This window comes from Amphiura filiformis, chromosome 4 (genome assembly GCF_039555335.1).
Source record: "Amphiura filiformis chromosome 4, Afil_fr2py, whole genome shotgun sequence".
NCBI classification, from domain to species: Eukaryota; Metazoa; Echinodermata; class Ophiuroidea; order Amphilepidida; family Amphiuridae; genus Amphiura; species Amphiura filiformis.
In genome coordinates this window covers 57,354,768-57,375,805 of record NC_092631.1, presented here as the reverse complement: position 1 = coordinate 57,375,805, position 21,038 = coordinate 57,354,768, and the positions used below count along the sequence as shown (strand labels likewise).

Here is a 21,038-nt window from a genome sequence, read left to right as displayed (position 1 = left end):
AAACAAGTTCGCAATCTAGGCGTGATCTTGGATGCTCAAATGACTCTTACTTCGCACATATCTTCTGTTACCGTACCATTAAATCTGCTTCATATCATATTAGAAACTTGGGTAAAATTCGCAAATTCCTTACTGAACAGGTTACTGAGCAATTAGTGCATGCATTTATCACCTCTCGTTTGGACATTGGTAATTTGTTACTTCATGGACTTCCAAAAGAACAAATTCATCGTTTACAGTTGATTTACAATTCAAATTCAAAAGCGTAATTACAAAATCAATCACAAACACCCAGTAATCACCAGTCATGGAGTAATCACCTGTCATAAATCCCCCAATATTTTGCCAGGGGGGATGGTCGATGTAATCACCCCCCCAATATTGACGCCTGTGTATTGGTTTCTGTTGAAATTAACCTCATATTTTGCCATTTTAGCCACAAAATGCCATTTTTAGGGCTTCGCACGAATTTATTCCACCTTTTGTCCCATATTTCACCAGTTTAGTTTCAATAGGCCTATGCTAAAATTTCAGCGCATTTGTACCATAAGTTTCACTGTACCGGTACTTAAAAAAAATCCCTCCATGCCAAAAAAGAAATCTACGTACGCCACTGCTCAGGGATATTAAGTGTGTGCATAAGAAAGAATAAGTGCAGAGAAAGGAAAATAAATGAATGAATAAAGAAAATAATAATTATTATTATTATAGAATCTAAGCATATAACAGCACTAGGCAGCCATTCAATGATGCCCAAACCTTGATGCGTTACGTAATTAGAACACCCAGTCAGATATATTTCACACCTGCCAAACACAAATCACCCAATTTCGATAACTGGACGTTGAATGTACACTCTCATGAATATTGATTGGTAACATTTTCCAATATGTCAGCGCTCAAATTGGACACAATAGAACAATAGACCCTTCAGTGCATTGGATAGAACCATGGAAGAAAGAGGGAAGGAACCACTATTACATTGATAAACTAATCAGTCAGTAACATGTGCTTCTACATATAATATCGATTTTTGACCCATGGTGCATCGGAAAAAAATTGCAACCATTGATGGCGCACCATATTGCGAAATGCGAGAATTAAGGAAGTGAGTTAATCCCGGGGAGTTAATGGTCACCAAAGTTGGATGTGCACAAAATGTTCCTTGACAATTAATTAAAAGCGACAATTTCATCAAAAAAAAGAAGTGTTAGAGCTCATCAGATGATTTGTTGTGAATAATTTGTATCCAATATGAAAAAACTTGGCAATTTAAGTGAACAAAGGTACAATGTCATAAATAACAGATTGGGCTTTTCACTTCCTGAAGCACTTTACCCATCCTTTTGAAAAAGGTTAATTGTAGGGTGACAGATTAAGAGGTTTTGTGCTATGTTCACCATTGGCAACTTTGATGAAAAAGATAAATGACTAATTTGTCGTTTTTTGAATTGTAACTTTCGTCCTTCAAAATATGTAACTAAACATTGTGACAAATGTGGTCAACATGCATAGAGGAAATTTATATACCTGATGAATTATTTAGTTTTCTAATTGAGTAATGAATTCATTAAAAATACACATTAATTGTATTAAAGATATTTTTTGACAATTTAATACATGCCCATAGCAAAAACAAATGCCAGCAGATAGCCATCGGATCACCATACTATGGTTATCTGCTGGCATTTTATGAGTTATTTGGAAGCTATCAGCAATCATCGGCTACCCGATGTCTTCCTGATAGCTTCGTTCCCAGTTATCAAAAGGCATCGGCTAGCTGATGTCTTGCCGATGGCTAAGCAGCAGTTATGCAGGAAGACAATGGCTAGCCGATGTGCAGCTGATGGCTAATCAGGAAGCCATCCGCAAACTTAGATTCTGAAAACAGTTATCGGGAAGCCATCGGGAAACTTAGTTGGTAAAATTAGTGACCTTCAACGAAAGCAGGGTCAATATATTCAAATTTTGCCAGTCATGACAGTTACCAACCTCTGCTAGTATTTGCTGCAATGTTTTGACCATTTTGATGTGATTTCTCTACTGTGAATGGGTTTATATAATATACATCATGGATTAATGAAGGTGAAGTGTTCCACATTTAATCATAATGCATGTTTAGTTAATTCTCATAATTACTATAAGCTTACTCATAATACATAAGCTTATACACTCTGATGTCTTGAGCATGTTGTAGAAATATGGTACCAATTGATACCTTTTCTTTGCACAGTCAGCAAGCCATATGGCCTGAGTATAATATATCCTCATGTAAAGGATGTCTGCAAATGATTAAAACCACATATGTCAGTAGTATTAAGTATGTAAATTGTGATAATGTACATAGCTATACTTCACACTAGCTGTTATGTCAGGAACAGCTGTTTCACACTAGCTGTTTTGTTTTCAAAACAGCCCCTTTACTTTCATCAAACAGCTAGTGAAGGCTGTTACTGAACACTCTTACAGCTAGTGAAGGCTATTACTGAACAGCTAATGAAATAGCCATCGGATGACTATCGGCTGGTTATTAGGAAGCCATCAGGAAATGCACCATCAGCAAGCCATCAGGAATTAAACCAGCAAGCCAGCCGATGGCCAGCGGATGGCAACTAATTTGCATGTGAAATAGCCATGCGATGACTATCGGCTGGTATATGCATCTGATACCCATCGGATGCCCAACAGCTGGCTATCTGCAGTAAACAGTTTTTTTGCTATGGGTGAGCAAAGGTTTACTGCAGAATATTGTCTATCATTTGTAGCATGGCATATATATTTTGAGTTTGGTTCCAAGTGACAAGTTCTGTTTCTGACACCAAATAAGTGGTTGGATTTTGCCTTCTGTTGATTTTAATCAATTTGAGACCATCTGGGACAATGGTCAGGCCATAAATTTTGTCCTGGTTAGCATTCATTCCTGAAAGGCACTGCTGTACACACTGCTCAGTAGTATGTTCAAGATGTTTCTTTAAAGAAACAGTTTGCTGAAATTTTTGCTGAGAAGATATCTCAATAATCAGTTTCACTGAATATTCTCTTGATCTATTGACAACACCAGCAACCTCTTCACTTTCTTTTTCTATTGTGGAAATGGAACAAAAGAGGAAGTCAGGTTTATGTGGCTCGAAGTAGTTATGGAATGACTGACTTTTCAGCACGAAATTTGGGGGGTTTTGCAGCATATCATGTATAGTAATAGGCTGAAGCTGTGCCCGGGGTGGAACTGTGACATCACGCACATGTTCAGTTATATCATCATTATCACTTACTGGTGACCTGGATCTTGACCTAGCCCTGTTACCTAATTTTTTCCCTATCAAGATTCTATTTGATACATATTCATTTCGTCTTCTTGGTCGCGGATGTCTAACCTCATCCACCTGATCTTTATAAAAACCATACGTTAGACAATGCACAACACCATGTCTAATAGTTTTATTCTTAGATGTTTCAGGTGGAGCGGCTACAAGTACCTTTTGTTCTGGTATCTGGCTGTCTGGAAAGAGAGTATCGAAGAGGCTACAAAAAGTGGTTGCACCATTGAGTCCATCAACAATGTCATATGCCCAGTTATAAATGTGCCTGTTGTTACTCTGAAACAAGGAAAATACAAAATAATAATAATAATAATAAATAATAATACCGGTAATAATAATAATAATAATAATCTATTTCATGAACATACAGGTGTCACAACTTCTTAAGCCCCTCGCCCCCATGTTTGAGCAGGTCCAAGCTAAATTCTATCTCAGAAGATAAAATTGGTTCTACTTCAAATTAGACAAATTAGATCAAGTTTATTTTGGTTTTTGAAACACCCAGTGATGCTTCTTTAATGTGTCTGAATAAAAAACAAGGCAAACTTGGGAAAACGCGGTGCGTAAAATATGTCCCCGACGTCAAAAAAGAAGAATATTACAGGGCCATTCTTCAGAAAATGAAACTAATTTGAAAAAAATCAAATTGTAGGTATCATTTATTTTTAAACTTTTTTGTGACAAGTACAGTTCAAAGTTTTAAGAAATGTAATTTTCATCAAAAATTAATCGCCGAACACCCATTCCATCTTCCTAAATGGAAATTGTTATTCTTAGTTTTTACGTAATTCCCCAGGGGGGCCACTGGTCATTGACAAGGGGGTATCATGCGTGGCCAAAAAATCACGTAAAAAGGGTCTTTTTTCACGATCAGGCACTGTACGTACGTATCGTGAATAGGGTGTCAAAAACATGGAAATTAGAGAAAAAGGGTATCTTTTTCACAACAGATTTACGTATTTAGGGTCCGTCCAGACTCCAGTCCTTCATAAGGTTCATGTTCTTCATGTTTATCCCTAGACTTGACTGTGTAGGTTTCTGTTTAGTCTCTTCTTTTCCATAAAGATTGCCGACTTCGCCCAGCTGGCCCTGTTAATATTTTTCCATTAACCCATTCAATGCTACACAACCCTACAACATTCAATGGTGATGTACACATGCAGTACATTGTACATGCACAGCACGTGTATACTCTGATTTTAAGAGTTTCAATTCTCCTTTAAAAGTCCAAAGTTTCTCATTTCATTTTAAAATATTTTTACTATTATTTGAATTTTCTATCTTGTATTATGCATAAAAATAAAGATTTTCAAGCTAATTTTCATGTTGTATACAATTATTTAACCACAAATATCTACAGTAGAGGATTGATTGATTTGACCTGTGACCTATTATCCACAAAATAAATAAATAAAAACATGCATGTTATTATCGTCAAAAGCATCATATTTTTGTCAGAATTTTGTCACAATAAGTGATCTTGATTTTATTTAAAAAACAAATTTTAAACTTTTGAATAAATTGTGAAAACATCAAATGAATATTGAAAGGTAAGATGGATATGGTGCAGAATTAAAATACGTTTTTGGATTGGTATCAAATTCTGCAGTCATACACGAATCCTGCAAGTCTTGGCTGAACTGATTGAGCACCATGCATCTCAGTCACTATTTACCGACTTATTTTCATCCTAATACTTTATTCAACTTATGAAATAATACCACTATTATTCATCCGATTCCTTCCAGAAGTAGGCCTTAATTGTTGTCATTTTAAGCTTTTAAAATAAATTATTAATATGATGCACTTTTCATCTTTTTGCAATAAGGCCTAGGTCATAAAAAAAAAATGTGACCACTATTTTATGATTTTTGTCTCACTTTGAAACATGATTTGTAGGTCTATAATAATATTTGGAGGATGGAGAATAAATTGTCGAAACTTTAATTGGGCCTACAAAAATGATACCGTATAAAAACATTTCTTGACTTCTTTTTCTCTATTTTCTTTTCTTCATGTTGTTTTTTCTTTTAGAGTTTTGTATTTTTCTCTTTTTATCTCTGATATGATCTATTATCTTATCAGCTTAAAATAATGTAACGTTTATTTTGTAATTTTCAAATAGCTCATATTTTGCCCTGGTAGCAGAGCCATTCGACTTACTATTAAAGAAATCAATGAAAATGGAGCTTCAAGTACTAGTAGGCCTATTACTTGCTTAGGGTGTCGAAAATATATGTTTTACTTGCTAAGGGGTAAAAAAACGCCAATACTTGTTTAGGGTAGGATATTACACTTGTTATACTTATTTAGGGGTGTATTTTAGTCATTGCACATACTTGTTTAGGGTGCTTTTTGAAACTCCATGGCCACGCATGATACCCCCTTGTCAATGACCAGTGGCCCCCCCGGGCGTAATTCATGATAATTAACAAGTTGACACACACATGACCGGGGTCACATGTGTGACAAGTTTGGTAACGTGTGTGACGTACAAACTCCACCATGGAATTCCATTAAGAGCACCCTATGATGTTGAATTTTGGTATCAATGTATACATGTAGCTATGGGTCTCCTCTATCCACTGACACCAAAATAAGTCCCAACATTCTTGATACCTTGCTGCTATGGTATCATTTTGTGGTTGTGTCCTCACAAATGTGATAAAACCTTGATTGTACACACAAATAGGCTAAAAATGGACTTTATGGAAGAAAAAAATCCAAACATGTAATTTTTACCTGATTTGTAGTTGCCATATAAAAGTAAATCACAAAATGAACCTAAACACAAAGTTTTAGCTCAACATCACCTGAAATATTCTTAAAAGAGCAAAAACTGACCCATGTTTTACCCCTACCCCTAAGAATATGGATTTATGTGTCACCATCCAGTTATTTCAGTTTTAATGGAAGGTTTGTATGAAGTGATTGTTGACATCACATCACTGTTTTTCCCTAAACAATACATTTAGTTGCTTATAGGGCATATAATAAATAAATTTGGAAACAAATTTGCTTTTATAAAATACTTTAAATGTTCACCCAAAAGTTTGGTAACGTGTGTGACATTCAGACGAACAAAACCAAATGTCACACACGTTACCAAACGTTTAGTATCAAACCCTCAATTAACACAGCTAGGCATGAATGTTTCTTGTCAATGTTGGTGTCATTGTAACTGCAAGATATCAATGCTTTACTACATTTGGTATGAATATGTAGGTCCTTTAAAATTCACAGAAATTTAGAAATGAATTTTAAAATCCAAAAACTTGCATCCGTCTGATGTCACACACGTGACCGACCCTTTGTTGACCCCTGACACAAAAATAACGCAACGTAAAAAAAAATATTAAAATATTTTTGAAAAGTATAGACATTATTGTACCATACTTGGTGATTTTATTGCCTAGTACCACTCCTGAGGAGTGGAGTCAAAACCCATGTATCACTCCCATGTTTCACTCCAGACATAAGGAGTCACATGGGAGATTACTTGTCTCACCCTCTAGTATATACTTCAATAAGTAAACAGAGCCACCCAAAGAGATGACCTGCTCCAGACATAACACATGACATGGTAGACCACTTGTACCATCCTCATAAACAGGTGTGCCCAGAGAGTGGTCCTCGTTTTCAATTAAAATTTTCCAGACAACATTATGTAACCTCACAACAAGGGTTCCATGTGAGTGTTTACTTTGAGGACACAACCATGACCTCAGCATGTTTGTAAACATAGATTGTCAACATACAGCATTTAGTGTAATAAATAACATGTGTTGGCCAGACAGTGGTCTCTTTCGCCATGTATCACTCTGGGCTGGTACAAGTAACTTATCCCACTCGTGGCCTGAAGGCCACTCGTGGAAGGCCACGAGTGGGATAACTATTACGTGTAACTATCATGCAAAAGATATGGTGTTATCTGTTTTATTTATAAAAGAGGCACAGGAGCATTGTGTGAAATACCCCTAGTTATGTCACACACGTGACCGAAGAATGGCCCTACAACTAAGCCAGTTGTTCTCAACATTTTATCGTGATGTGCTATCGAGCACCAAAAAGATGATGAAACTGCTTGGTGAAGCGGCAAATTCATATGTAAATAATTTGTCCTCAATAACTCCTAACAAATTCTGTCTGGTATCATAAATTATGCAAATGAGGTATCTCAGGCTGAAAAACTTATCAGGTTGAGGCCATATGGTGGACCTATTCATTGTACCAAAGGAAATCCATATACGTTACAACTCTCAAAATATCGTGTTCACAAGGTTTTTCTTGTTAAAATCAACAATGATGTCTACCTTGACCATTAAGGAGGCTGTGTACTCTCAGACATGCATGTAGTAAAAGTGCAATAACTTTGTAATTATTCGCGCAAGACATATAAAAGTATACCTTTTTATTTTATTTGGTAGGTACATCATAACAAAAAAACACTCTTTCCAAAATATTTTATTTTGTTTTTAGCTCAATCTTGAGGCTCCATTCCAAAAACGTTTTTTTTATTTTTTTGATATTGGCCTTATTTTTTGAGATATTGACCATATATAGGCATCAAATTGAACTTTTAAAATTCACAAACGCCTATTTGCACAAAATGATGCCTAAAATCGGAAATAGACCAAAATATAAAAAATGAGAAAACCGTTTCTTGAGTCGATCATGCTTTTTACGATGATCATATTTGCTTACATAGATGTTGTATTTATTGAGTTATCGTGTACCTTAAATCGTCATTTTACCGAGAAAATGAACATTGAAATAATGGCCGTTGAATCTCGCAGGAGAATGCGGCAGTTTTTATTTTTCTACCTTACATTACATAAACATCGGGTAAATCCGGCCCTTGAGAAGTTTGAGCGAAATCCATTCATAACTTGATATTTAAATCGGGAAAGAACTTGAAAAAACCCACATTTTATCAGCTAAACGGAGCCATTTGACCACTAGGTTTTTGTGCTTCCGTGGTGTTTCCATAAGATGCGCCAGCAAGATGCAGATAAGCGTCAGCGTATGCGTAAGCGTATTTGTGCGTTAACAAATTGCGCGACACGAACGCGATGACAATCTTGTGCGTGTACCCTGCTGGTACAACAAAGATTTTCTTTCCTTTTCAATTTCAAACACGAGTGGAATAGTGAAATAAAATCCTTAAAATATTGCAGTTGGAGTTTACAAATCTGGATTTTCATTCCTTGTATTTATAAAAAACAAAACAAAGTACAAACATATTAAAAAAAACTCAATTTTGCGAAAGAAACAATGTCTAGAGTACACAGCTGCCTTAAGGGTCAATGACCCCACATGACCTTTGACCCCACATCTCTTTAGGTCACAAGTGTCCCCCACCTTGTGTCCAAGTCCCATGAAAATCCATCAAAGTATGTGAATGCAGCAAGAAATGTTGCATTGTATGATCCCTGCATGACCTTGAACCCAACATATATTGGGGTCTAATATGAGCATTGCACCTTCCCAAGTATCATTGTGTCCAAATTCCATGAAAAACCATCAAAGGATATGTGGCTGCAGGAACCAATAATGCATACTTAACCAAAATCATGATATACCCCCTCCCCCATCTATAACTGCTCAGAGTGCGACTTGGAAAGTCGGCTTTGTATATTTTGCAATTTTACCCCGCGTCTGGGCACGGGGTAGAATTTAACCTCATTCCTAGAAGGACAACATGTCAAAGGGTATCCCTCTCCCTGTACACATGTGTGCGACAACAGCAATTTCTTATGAGAATACTGTAAACCACATGGTACTTCTAGCCTTGGGTTTTGCACGTGGCCACGATGACAGATGGCCCACCAGCCATCATATAATTCGAGTACAGCGACCAGGAAATTTTGTATATATATTTTTGAACATGTTCCTGATGTTTTCCTACACCTTTTTGGGGTGTAATATTGAAACAGTACCCAAACTATCTGTGCCCAAAATCACCTGCCCCCCCCATTTCGGCCTGCCAAAAGTTGCTTGACCCCCCCCCTTTTGATCTGCCAAAAATGCTTGCCACCGTTTTGACCTGCCTAAAATTTTTTGTCCCCCCTATAATTCACCACCAGCGGTACACATAATTATTGCACCACCCCAAAGTTACGAATGATTTTGAAACTTACAAAGCTTCGTTAAGTTTGGTGTAGTACCGTCAGTAGGCCTACAGCTATTTGAGCTGCAGTTATTTGAGCCATTAACAGATTAACTCATCCGATTTACATTTTAATAAATATTACTGGAGCTAATCTGAAGATAATGAATTATCTTGAGATAATTAATTGGCGAGATGATTAATTATCTCGAGAAAATACATTATCTTAAGATGTTTTTATCTGGAGATCATAAATTATCTTGATAGTGAATTATCTTGATCATAAATTATCTTGAGATAATCAGTTATCTTCAGATGATAAATTATCCTGAGATAATCAATTATCCTGAGATAATCAATTTCCTGTGAACCTGTGTAGACCTGTGAACCCTGGATGACCTCCGACGTTTGGAAATATTGTTATTATATTCTTTATGTTTTTCTCTTTCATATGCCACTCATGGGGTCATACCTTCGTGGCATTTAGAGATATGGTCGCATGTCACAAATAGGTCACCCAAAAATGGGGGAGCCGTAACATGAAAATGCTTTCTTCACACTTCAAGTTTGGTTTATTCTAAAAGTATAGTACCTATTGTGGATAGTTTGGTGTCATTTTGTAGATAATTATGTTCTTTATCAAATACAAAAAACCCCAAGTCAATTGGACAACTACTTTGAGATTTATACTTCAATATGTAAGATGTGTCAATGGGGGGAGCCGGGGCGGGGGGAGCCCCATAGGGTTGTACACAAAATTGTGAAAATATGGCAAACTTCAAACCTTTGTATCTTAAAAAGTACAACTAGCATGGACCACAAATTGCACATATATCATCCTGGATTGTAGATCTACCTCATAGTAGATCAATTATAACAAAATATGTAACTAATTAGTTGCCTAATTAAATGCTAATTAAGACACTTTTTCCTATGTTACTGTACAAAGTGTACACGTAATGCTCTGACATTTCTAAATGGCCTATCTTTGGCCCGAATCATCCTGCTTATTCAAAAGTACACATATTTTAAAGGAAATTTGATGAGGAATTCAATTATGCTATTAGTTTTAGTGCCAGAAATGGAGGAAAAAAGTTTTGATTGATAAATGTCATAAAATTGTAAAATTATTTTACAATTTTGACCACCCTGTATGTTTAACACAAGGGATACCAAACTTTTTCTTCCTAATTTTTTTGATGGGCCCATGAAATGTCTTTCTGAATCCATATTTATTTTGAGCTACATAGCTTTCAGAAAGAAAAATATGGGGTTCACTGTGACAAGAAAGATGCTAATTTTGTTGATGTTCCACCCTGTATATTTCTTACCCACCCTGTATTATGATGTTATATTTTGTTGATTTGGCATCCTTGTAAACGCATCCCAAAAAGAAAGTATCCAGTTTGATTTTGGTCCATAAGTCAAAGATGTGGTCTTAAATCAAGACCTACTAAAAGTATGTTACAGATGAATTTATTCCGCACAGTTTGATACCTCATTTGTCCAAATCGATGCAGAATTAATGACACAGTGATCTTTTAACTGTAGTCACTTCAATTTTTAAAGTTGCAGTAATTCCTATTGATGTTGTTTTCCTGCTTCTCAAGATTCTTCACAAAGGTACACAATAACAGAGACGGTCTAAGGCTGTTTCCACTTCATGTGTTTTATTCAATACAAATACTCTTTTACTCCTTCCTCAATGTTTTCCCGTTTACTCTTCACAGTCCATATCTGGTACATGTATGTCCTCCTGCTGCATCAATGATTGCCAGACATCTGCGGCCCACGCTCTCAGCGAGACTTCTGACGCGCCCTGGCCTTGATCTATCGCTGTCCATATTGAGTAGCAGTACCAAATCAATAGGAATTTACTGCAACTTTTGAAATTGAGGTGATTGCATTCAAAAGGTCATTGTGTCATCAATTCTGCATCGATTTGGACAAATGTGACTCCTCGCCACAACTGAGCCCGGATGTCGCCAATCATCATTTTTGAGATATTCAACCAAAATATTCTGCTTGAAATTAGCTTTAAAATGATGTATATCACGTCTATAGTACTTGACATTTAAGTAGTGAAAAATCAATAAAACAGTCAATAAATCCTTTCTTTCCTATTGTTTATTGTTAAGTTCGATGGAGCATATCTCAATAGTGGCACTGGCGACATCCGGGCTCAGTTGTGGCGAGGAGTCACAAATGGGGTATCAAACTCTGCGGAATAAATTGATCTGTAACATACTTTTGGTAGGTCTTGATTTAAGACCACATCTTTGACTTATGGACCAAAATCAAACTGGATACTTTCTTTTTGGGATGCGTTTATTATAAGCTTTCCAGAAATATATACTTATAATGGTCTAATGTATATATTAAAAGTTGTGTTGAAGTGAATCACAATTGGTGATATTTTCCTCATTTTACAGTATGTTACACAAAAGATGACCAATTCATGACATGCGACCATATGTCCATTTCAGACCAAATGGTTAGTCACTTAGTAAGCTAGTAAGCTAGTAAGTAAGCTAGTAACATTCACTCTTATAGGCTGATACCATTTCATGGTTCAGCAAAAATATCACAATTACCAATTTTCATGCTTTGCTTCTAAGTATTAAATTTCAGTTGTGACAAAAAGTAAATTATCACAGCAAGTCATGATTTTTTTGTTTCGGAGGCTTCATGTTAACAATTGTTAAACATTGCAGAAGTAGTTTTTGCTGAACCATGAAATGGTATCAGCCTATATTAGTGTATGTTACTAGCTTACTTACTAGCTTACTTACTGGCTTACTAGCTTACTAACTGACTAACCATTTGGTCTGAAATGGACATATCTCTAAATGCCACAAAGGTGTAACCCCCCGAGTGGTGTCAAATGGAAGAGAAAACATTTAAGAATGTATAATAAAGAAACACAGGGGATGCTACTGCTAATACTAGTTTTAAAGTTGTGGTCCATTTTGATTCAGAAGTCACCCAATTGGGCTACTAAATCACAGGTTTGCGCTGAGAGACAGCTTGTCTGCTATTTTGATTTACAAGCATATTTTTTCCAAGAAAGTGAAGTAAATATTGTGAAATTCCCAAAGTATTATTAAAACAGTATCTTATTAAACCACAGTAAGGACCAAACTGGACGTGTCTAAGATCGCCCAGTGGAATAGCCCATTTTGTGGTTAGTATTTAGATCACAGGAAATTACAGCGTCCCATGATGCATTTATGAAAATACACACTAAAGGTATGTGGTTAATGCTATAGTTGCCTCTGATTGCACAATAATGATGAATACTTGTGCAGTGGGGGCTTGGTGGTCAAATGTTATTCCTTCCCATGATGCATTTATGAAACTCAATGTACATACACACTAAGGTTACAAGGTAAATGCTATATATAGTTGCTACCAACATTTTGAAATATGTCCGATTGAGCTACAACTTAATAATCCTTGATATAAGGGGATCATCAGGCGGCGGATGACATGATCGAGCCGGCAACTTGTGAAACCGCCCGGCCGTATGGCATTTTCCAATATAGTCGGTTAGTTTTGTGGGGTTCATTATCGAACCCCAACGGTTTTAGCTTGTATTTATATTATTTATCAACATAGGTCTATTTGTTTGTGATATTTCAAGCGTTTTAAAATTTCAAAATAATCCCATTCAATTACACGGTTGACAATGAAAATTTACTGAATTTAGAGAATGCAATGCGGCCACCACCTGGGGATCATGAAACATCATCTGAGGTCATCCAAGGTCAAAGGTTAAAACTGCTCCGATGTGGCTGTAACTCTGGGACAACAATCCCCGGCACTTGGGGAGTATGAAACAGCAAAGGTCATCTGAGGTCAAAGGTCAGGTCAAATTTTAAGTTGCTCCGATTGGGCTGTAACTTGGAGAAAATGATCCAACACTTGGTTAATATGAAACCGCAAAGGTCATGTTAGGTCAAAGGTCAGGTCAAATTTAAAGTCGCTCCGATGTGCCTGTAACTGGGGGAAAACAATCCGCGGCATTTGGGGAGTATGAAACGGCAAAGGTCATCTGAGGTCAAAGGTCAGGTCAAATTTAGAGTTGCTCCAATCGGGCTGTAACTTGAAAAAAAATGATCCCTAACATATGGGGAGTATAAAACCGCAAAGGTCATCTGAGGTCAAAGGTCAGGTCAAATTTAAAGTTGCTCCGATTGGGCTGTAACTCAGGGAAGGAATATCTGTTTTTTGACTTACTGACTAATTTTCTGACTAATTTTACTGACTAATTCTCAGAAAAGATGCATTATCTCCATGTTGTTTGAAGATTCAGGGGATTATTTTTTGAGTATCATAAGCATTAGTATAAGTCCCAGAATAATGTTAAATAAAAGTTTTATTGTATTTCTTATTTTGTGTAATGAACTTTGAAATGTAAAAATAGGCATCGGGGTTAGTTGAAACTTTTGAGGTAGGGTTAGTTGACACGTGAAGATCGCATAGAAAAATATGGTTAAAAATTTGACTTTTTAAAAATATGTAACATGTTTACCATTTCTTCAATATTGCTTTAATATGGTTAAAAAGCAATAATACAAGCAAAAAGTACACACAGAAAGTACATTTTATAATATTTTAGGCTTCTCATATTTTGGTCCATGGTGACACTCGTCACCTTGTGTCCAAAGTATTGACCCGCACTCCCACATATTTATTTATTCATTTTTTCACACTGATTGTATGTTAAAGGGTGGCTTCAAGGGAAGTATAACCCTAACAACACAATAATAATTATTTTGACATTTTTACAAGCCGTGTTTCAACTAACCCCACCCTATGTTTCAACTTACTCCAGGGGTGGGGTTAGTTGAAACACTTTTTTTCAAATTTTCAAATTGGATTATATGAATAATTATAAGCAGGTCCAAAAAGTTTAAGGCTGTATTTGTAGCATGTATGTATATGTTTATACTGATATGGTTAGTGTTTCTTGAAAGTAATTGGTTTGCGTTAAAAAGACGATTTTGTGAAAAATGTTTCAACTAACCCCAATCTCCCCTATATGTATTGCAATTTGATTGGACCAATGTCAGGGGTGGAGGCTCATATGGAGCAGGCTCATGTACTTACCCAACCTGCTCCAGCAGCATTCTTTATTGCTTCAAGCTTCTCCTCGGTGTCTACTTCAGAAAATACACAGACATTATTACCAACTAGCCATAAACTTTTATGGATCCCTTTCAGTAAAGAAGTTGGTGGAGGTACTCCTGGAACTGTCATCTGAAAATAATAACACGGTTTTAATGTGCTTGCAAGCAGCTCCTCCTCATTAAATCACAGGGTTTTCATCAACTTTAGAACTTGAAAAATTAATATGCTTTGTCTGAGGTTGCTGAAGATAATGAGGTGAGCTAAGCAATTTCTTCTCATTGGTAGTTATACCAAGAAAAGTTTTTAGGAAATAATTAGGTCAAACTTCTGGGAGAACAGCAACATTGAAAGTCTGGATGGATGTCACAATTTGGCACGTCTGGGACAATTTTCAACCCTAAACAAATAATCAACCTTTCCCAAAACCGAAACATTTAAGTACGGTACCATATTAATTAAGCATTTAGTAGGCCCTAAACCTAAGCATGTGCGATCTCATGCGAAAAACACACCTTATTTTTTTTAGGAATTTTGACACCCTTTTCATGTTTTCAAAGCATTTAGTAAAGCAAAAAAGTAAATTATGCTGATAACTTTTCTTGGAAACAGTGAAAGGAAACATTATTTATCATGACCTAAAAAATACCATTTCTTATTACGACCTAAAATACCCTTGTACGTACATGTATGATCTCATGCAAAAAACACACCTTTTTAAAAAAAATTCAGACAACTTAAACAGAAATCTAAGTAGTCCTCCCAGTATAGCTGGCAGCTCAAAAAAACAAAAAAAAACAAAAAACCAACAATAAGAACAGCCATACACATACATGGTATAGCAACGATAGGTTACTCACCCTTGCAAGCATCTCATCCCTTGTATGCAGCATGGTAGTTGCAAATTCTTGCCAGATTGGTGGTACAGCTTGTGGAGGGGCTCCCAGTAAAAGATTGGGGCCTGGTTGTGGGTCATGTGTTGGAGCATTTGGCCAATCAATCTGTGCAAAGTCATCATTAGGAAAAACTGCCCTTACTATACCAAGGTCCACTTTTTGGAATAATACTCCAGTTACCTCTCCTATGACATCGTTAACATTACCAGCAAGATCTTGTCCAATGGCCAAACATGGGACTTTTCCATCATGTCTAGAAAAAAAAAGAGAGACAATAACAATTTTCAAATTCAAAATTCCACTTTATTAAAGTTACGCTTGCAAAAGGCACCTAATATGTAGCAGTGTCTAACCACTGAATCTCACAAAATAGCCAGTGAAGTAGCACGCCTTCATGAACCACTTAATTTCACAAAATCATACCATCTCCATGCGTGAACCAGGGCTGTCAACTCTCACGCATTGGCCGTGAGTCTCACGCATTGGGTCACTTTCTCACGGTCTCATACCAAGGTAATATAATCTCACGCCTACCCTTAGGTAGTAAATCTCACGCAAAAAGCTGGAAAATTAGTAAATTCTCACGCATCGTCATGAATAATTTGTTGTTCCTACCACCTCCCCCCCCCCGCTTTTCAAAATGAACATTGGAGTCGGCAAATCCCAGTAGGCCTCTGTCTCACGCCAAGCAATTCCAAAAAGTTGACAGCCCTGCGTGAACAGCAAAATCACTGCGTCGATGCGTGAAAACAGCTGCGTGGCAAGCTGCGCCCTCATGCCCTGCGCCCCGTATCTGTACCCACAAGATGGAGAAAGGCTGATGGCCTCTATTAGAACTGTCATGGATGTAAACATTACACAAAATGTCAACAAAACATGATACTGCATGCAGAACTCGGGTTCTATGGGTATGCCTGTAATCTGTATGTGTGTGTCTGAGGGCCGAGGGCTGATGACACATGGGTGTAGTGAATCGCAACCTGCATGAAGAGCCGGCCCTATTAAAGGAGGATTTCGTGATCCTAGCATCCTCTTTTTATGACATTTCTCAGTAGATATCCCCAAAAAAGCTTATTTCCAAAATTTCAGTTGATTCCGATTTTGCGTTTGCGAGTTATGCATGATTATGTGTATTACACTGCTCCATAGACAATGTGTTGTACTTTCGTTCTGGTGCACCAGAACGAAATTCAAATTTGGCGATATTTTTGCTAAACAATTAAGGGGGTACTACACCCTGGCCAATTTTGTGCCTATTTTTGCATTTTTCTCAAAATTATAGCGCATTGGTGACAAGTAAGATATGTATATTATAGGGCAAGGGCTACAACTACTGCACTGAAAATTCAGCAACTCAAGGCAAGTAGTTATTGATTTTTGACTGTAACTCCACAACTGTTGTCTGTGCTGAAATAAAATTTCCAGTGCAGTAGTTGTAGTCCTTGCCCCTATAATATAAATATCTTACTTGTCACCAATGCTTTATAATTTTTGAGAAAAATGCAAAAATAGGCACAAAATTGGGCAGGGGTGTAGTACCCCCTTAATCTGCAAGAAATATTTGGTACATTCGGTTGTGCGCCATGAATTGGGGGCCAAATGAGTTACATACTTAAAAATCAAACAATTTACATGTTTTTGTACTTAAACTGATGTAATTCATAAACTGTTCATCAAAACCCTATAAAATATATATCACTGTAAAGCTTAGAGTACCAGGAATACACACATACAAACAATTGGTCAATATACAGGGTGCCACAAATGTCATATAGGGTGGAAAAGTTAAATTTTGGTTCAAAAAGTATACAAGTTTGTTCCTCTCTTATTTACTAACATTAACACCTGGTCTGCTAAAACCTTTTTAGATGTGCTAATAACATTGTAGACTTTCAAAAAAAAGCAAACTTATAATGATGAGTTATGTTGCCTAAAGGCCCTACAGGGTGTTCAAAAGTCGTACATAATTTTTATGATTTTTATGACATAATCAGCCAAAACATTTTTCCACCATGTTCTACACAAAAACCAATGGCAAATCTGAATTCCTCATCAAATTTCCTTCAAAAACTGTTAACATTTACAGAAGTAGGCCAACTACTTGAGAAATATGACATTCAGAACATTTCGCGCATAAATACATACTTACAGTACAGTAAAAGTATACAGGCCTTGCCGTTGAGGCGAGCAATCGCTCTCGCTCGCCACCGCTCGCCCAAACTCAATTTCTAGCGAGCGATTTTACACTCGCCATAGACACTAAATATGGCTCGCTGCGAATCACCGTTTACCCAATTTGCATTCAAGTTTCAGCACTTCATATTATTTATTCATTCGGTATATTGCAATAAATTAGCTGAAAATGAAAGAGAGGTTATTCCTCGTAAGTATTTCATATTGGTATGAACTATGAATGATCTTTCAGACTTACAGAGTGATTCGACCACTACATAATACTAGAGAGTCATTCGACCACCGGTCGACCAATCGCTTAGCATAATGCTAGCGAGCGATTGACCACTCGCCTTTTAAAATCTAGACGGCAAGGCCTGACGATAGGAAAAGCCTAGAACCCATGACAAAGAGTGCAGCACACTTGCAACAAATTAGCTAGCTTGGAGTAAAACTGGTCACATTGTAAACTAGACATCAATACCAAAACAATGGTACATAATCCATCTTAATACCTTGCTGGGTTACAAAGTTACAGTAAAAAATAAATTCGGGAGGCACGAAAAATCAATATTCCCTATACTTTAACACATGCCTCAACCGTAGGCACCTCAACCGTAGCACCTCCACCCCTGACTCTGCATCGTTTGAATTGCAATATCTCAAAAAGTAAATACAGTGTGAAGTTTTTACTTTCCACAATTTTAGCTAGATAAATGAGCAACAAAATGAGACCAAAACTAGTTCAGTATCCCTCTTCATTCTTGAGATCTGAGGTGAAACATCCTAAAGAAACTGAAAAAATGTAACACCCCCACCTTTTACTATACCCCAATTCATGGCACATGACCATAAACATTATGTAGCCAGGCAGTATCCAGTGGTGTAAAAATCTCAACTTTTTTTGGGAAAAGTGGGGGATGAGGCTGTGGATCACGAAATGCCCCTTTTAAGGTCATGAAGGTATTAATTTATTATTTACCAAAATACTTGGGGATGGATAAATGGCGAGTTAAGTGATGGTAAGTTATGGGCGAGTTACTGTTAGACCATTGGGCGAGTTACTGTTAGACCAATAGGCGAGTTACTGTTAGACCAATTGGCGAGTTACCGGTACGGTTAGACCAGTGGGTGGATATATGATAAGATGGTGTGGTGGTGTAGTGCAGGAACAGGGTGGAAAGCAGCTACTGTAGCTTGGGGTGGGTTAAGGTGTGGTGGGTACTGGGTAGGGTATATCGTGGGAGGTGGGTTAAGGTAATTTGGGGGTCATTTAGGGTCATCTGCGGTCAAATCACTATAGATTGTCGCAGGTTTATGAAATTTGGTGGGAACGAATACTGAAGCGAGACAAAAAATGTCAAGGTCATTTTGGGACCATCCAAGGTCAAATCGCCATAAATAGTTGTATGTTCATCAAATTTGGTGGGAATGATTACAGAATGAAGACAAGAAATGGCAAGGTCATTTTGGGGTCATTACGACTATAATATAAAGCATCAGAACTCCATCCCAAAAAAAATCAAAGTGGTTTTTGTATGTGGGTGTTGGGGGGGGGGGGCAAGATTCACTCAACCCAAATAGTTTGTGTTTTCATGGTACAGATCATGCTTTTTAGCTTGCTTTTATTATTAAAGACCGGAAAAAAAAAAGTCTTCATATGACGTCCTGTCAACCAGACCAAAAATGCTGTACTGCGCAGGTCAGCAACCAATCACATCGCGCCTTTGCCCTGACATCAGACGCAAGCTAGTCTTTTTAATTTGGTCTTCAATTATATCAGCAGTCGCCATAGAGGGCATGATGAGTCGGTTTTAAAAGATGTTGTTGAGTTTGTAAGTGTGGAAAAAAGTAACGGTTGAAAATTTGGATCGTGGCCTGTCCCTCTAAAGCCATAATGTGTGATTTGCATACAGAATAGATTCCTATTAGGCTAAGTAAAAAATAAAACATGTTTCACGTCCGGTTTTTGAAAAAAAAGGAGGAAGAGGGGCTTTTTATTTTCTATTTTTATCGCAAAATTGGTGTAAATACCCATACTTAGAGCTGTTTTAGCGTACATAATCCGTACATACAATAATGCCTGGAAAAAGGAGGAGGCCCTTTTTTATTTGTTGTTCTGAGAGTTACACCCCTCTAATGATCACAAAACCTTCCTAAAATGTTTCTTGTATCTTAACAAGGCTATAGAAAGCATCCCAACTTCCTAGACATATTTTTTGAAAAGTTATAACTGAATTTCAAAAATAAAAATTTATTTGAGAAAACCTCAAAAAAGGAAGCGGGAGGGGACGTGAAACATGTTTATTTTTTTATTTGGCCTTATTAAAAATGTTAGTTTTCAATGACATTATGATCACATTGTCCTCTTAATTTCAAGCCAAACAAATGAGGCAAAACGAAGAAAATTGCTATTTTATTCAAGCGCCTACAATGCATGTGTTAGCTTGCCGATCGTCTTATTATCACGAACAAACAAGACGTATTAAGACTAATAGCAATATGTACACAGTTTATACATCACTGATTCAATGATTCATTAATGTACGCGATGTGTTTATGAAGAAACCCGGAAATCTCCGGTTTTATTACAAAAACTTAAATTTTACTGTAATTAAAGCTCTTCCAGGTTAGTCTAAAGTTCACATACCAGAATTTAAAATGTGTCACACAATATTCCCACCCATGTATTACTGTATTGAAGCTACAATTTTAACATGTATATTTAAATTTGCAAATTTAATTTAATACAAGTTATTTTTAACTCGTCAAATGGTCTAACCGTAACTTCGCCAATTGGTCTAACAGTAACTCGCCCAATGGTCTAACAGTAACTCGCCCATTGGTCTAACAGTAACTCGCCCAATGGTCTAACAGTAACTCGCCCATTGGTCTAACAGTAACTCTCCCATTGGTCTAACAGTACAGTAAAATAAACTCGCCCATTGGTCTAACAGTAACTCGCCCAAAGGTCTAACAGTAACTCGCCCAATGGTCTAACAGTAACTCGCCCTTAACTTACCGCCACATAACTCGCCAACTAACCATTCCCAAAATACTTGAATATATGTAAATCAAAGGTTACCTTTGCCTAAATGATCGGTAATTGCATCGCCAGTCGATCTCCGTCTGTGGCGCACCTGGCAAGACAGGTACAGCAGCAGCCATTTTGATTTAGGGAAATTATTGGGCTCCAACACTCGAATGCAGTACAAGTATACAGCCACTCACTTTAACAACAACGCAATCACACATGCATCACTGCTTCGTGCTCTATATTTCGTCCATGGTTCCAGCATCCAGATCAGGCGGGTTCATCAAATTAATTCCACCTTGTCATATCGAAGTTTTCAAGTTTCCTTCATTCAATCTTCCGATCAAGAACGAAAGTGTATTTCGCTGAGCTCTAAG

At 37.0% G+C, this 21,038-nt stretch overlaps 2 protein-coding genes across 2 annotated transcripts in view; both read right to left on the bottom strand.

Moving 5' to 3' along the window:
• Nucleotides 1-21,038, bottom strand: part of LOC140151122 (sphingomyelin phosphodiesterase-like) — a 496,863-nt gene that overhangs the window by 317,260 nt on the left and 158,565 nt on the right. The gene's annotated exons all lie outside the window — the stretch shown is intronic.
• On the bottom strand, nucleotides 598-20,996 carry LOC140151117 (uncharacterized). The gene is made up of 4 exons (XM_072173340.1): nucleotides 20,713-20,996; nucleotides 15,420-15,708; nucleotides 14,542-14,691; nucleotides 598-3,596 (listed from the first exon to the last, which is right to left on the bottom strand). Exons 1-4 carry the CDS (start codon nucleotides 20,793-20,795, stop codon nucleotides 2,736-2,738), a joined length of 1,383 nt encoding a protein of 460 aa, XP_072029441.1. The 5' UTR covers nucleotides 20,796-20,996; the 3' UTR covers nucleotides 598-2,735.

What these genes read in the sequence shown, in the direction of transcription:
- LOC140151117 (XM_072173340.1), bottom strand. Translation starts at nt 20,795, where the DNA reads ATGGCTGCTGCTGTACCTGTCTTGCCAGGTGCGCCACAGACGGAGATC. An exon ending in GGGATGAGATGCTTGCAAGG is followed by an intron (nt 14,692 to 15,419) that starts GTGAGTAACCTA and finishes TATTATTTTCAG; the next exon opens with ATGACAGTTCCAGGAGTACC. An exon ending in ATGCTGCTGGAGCAGGTTGG is followed by an intron (nt 3,597 to 14,541) that starts GTAAGTACATGA and finishes TCCTTGTTTCAG; the next exon opens with AGTAACAACAGGCACATTTA.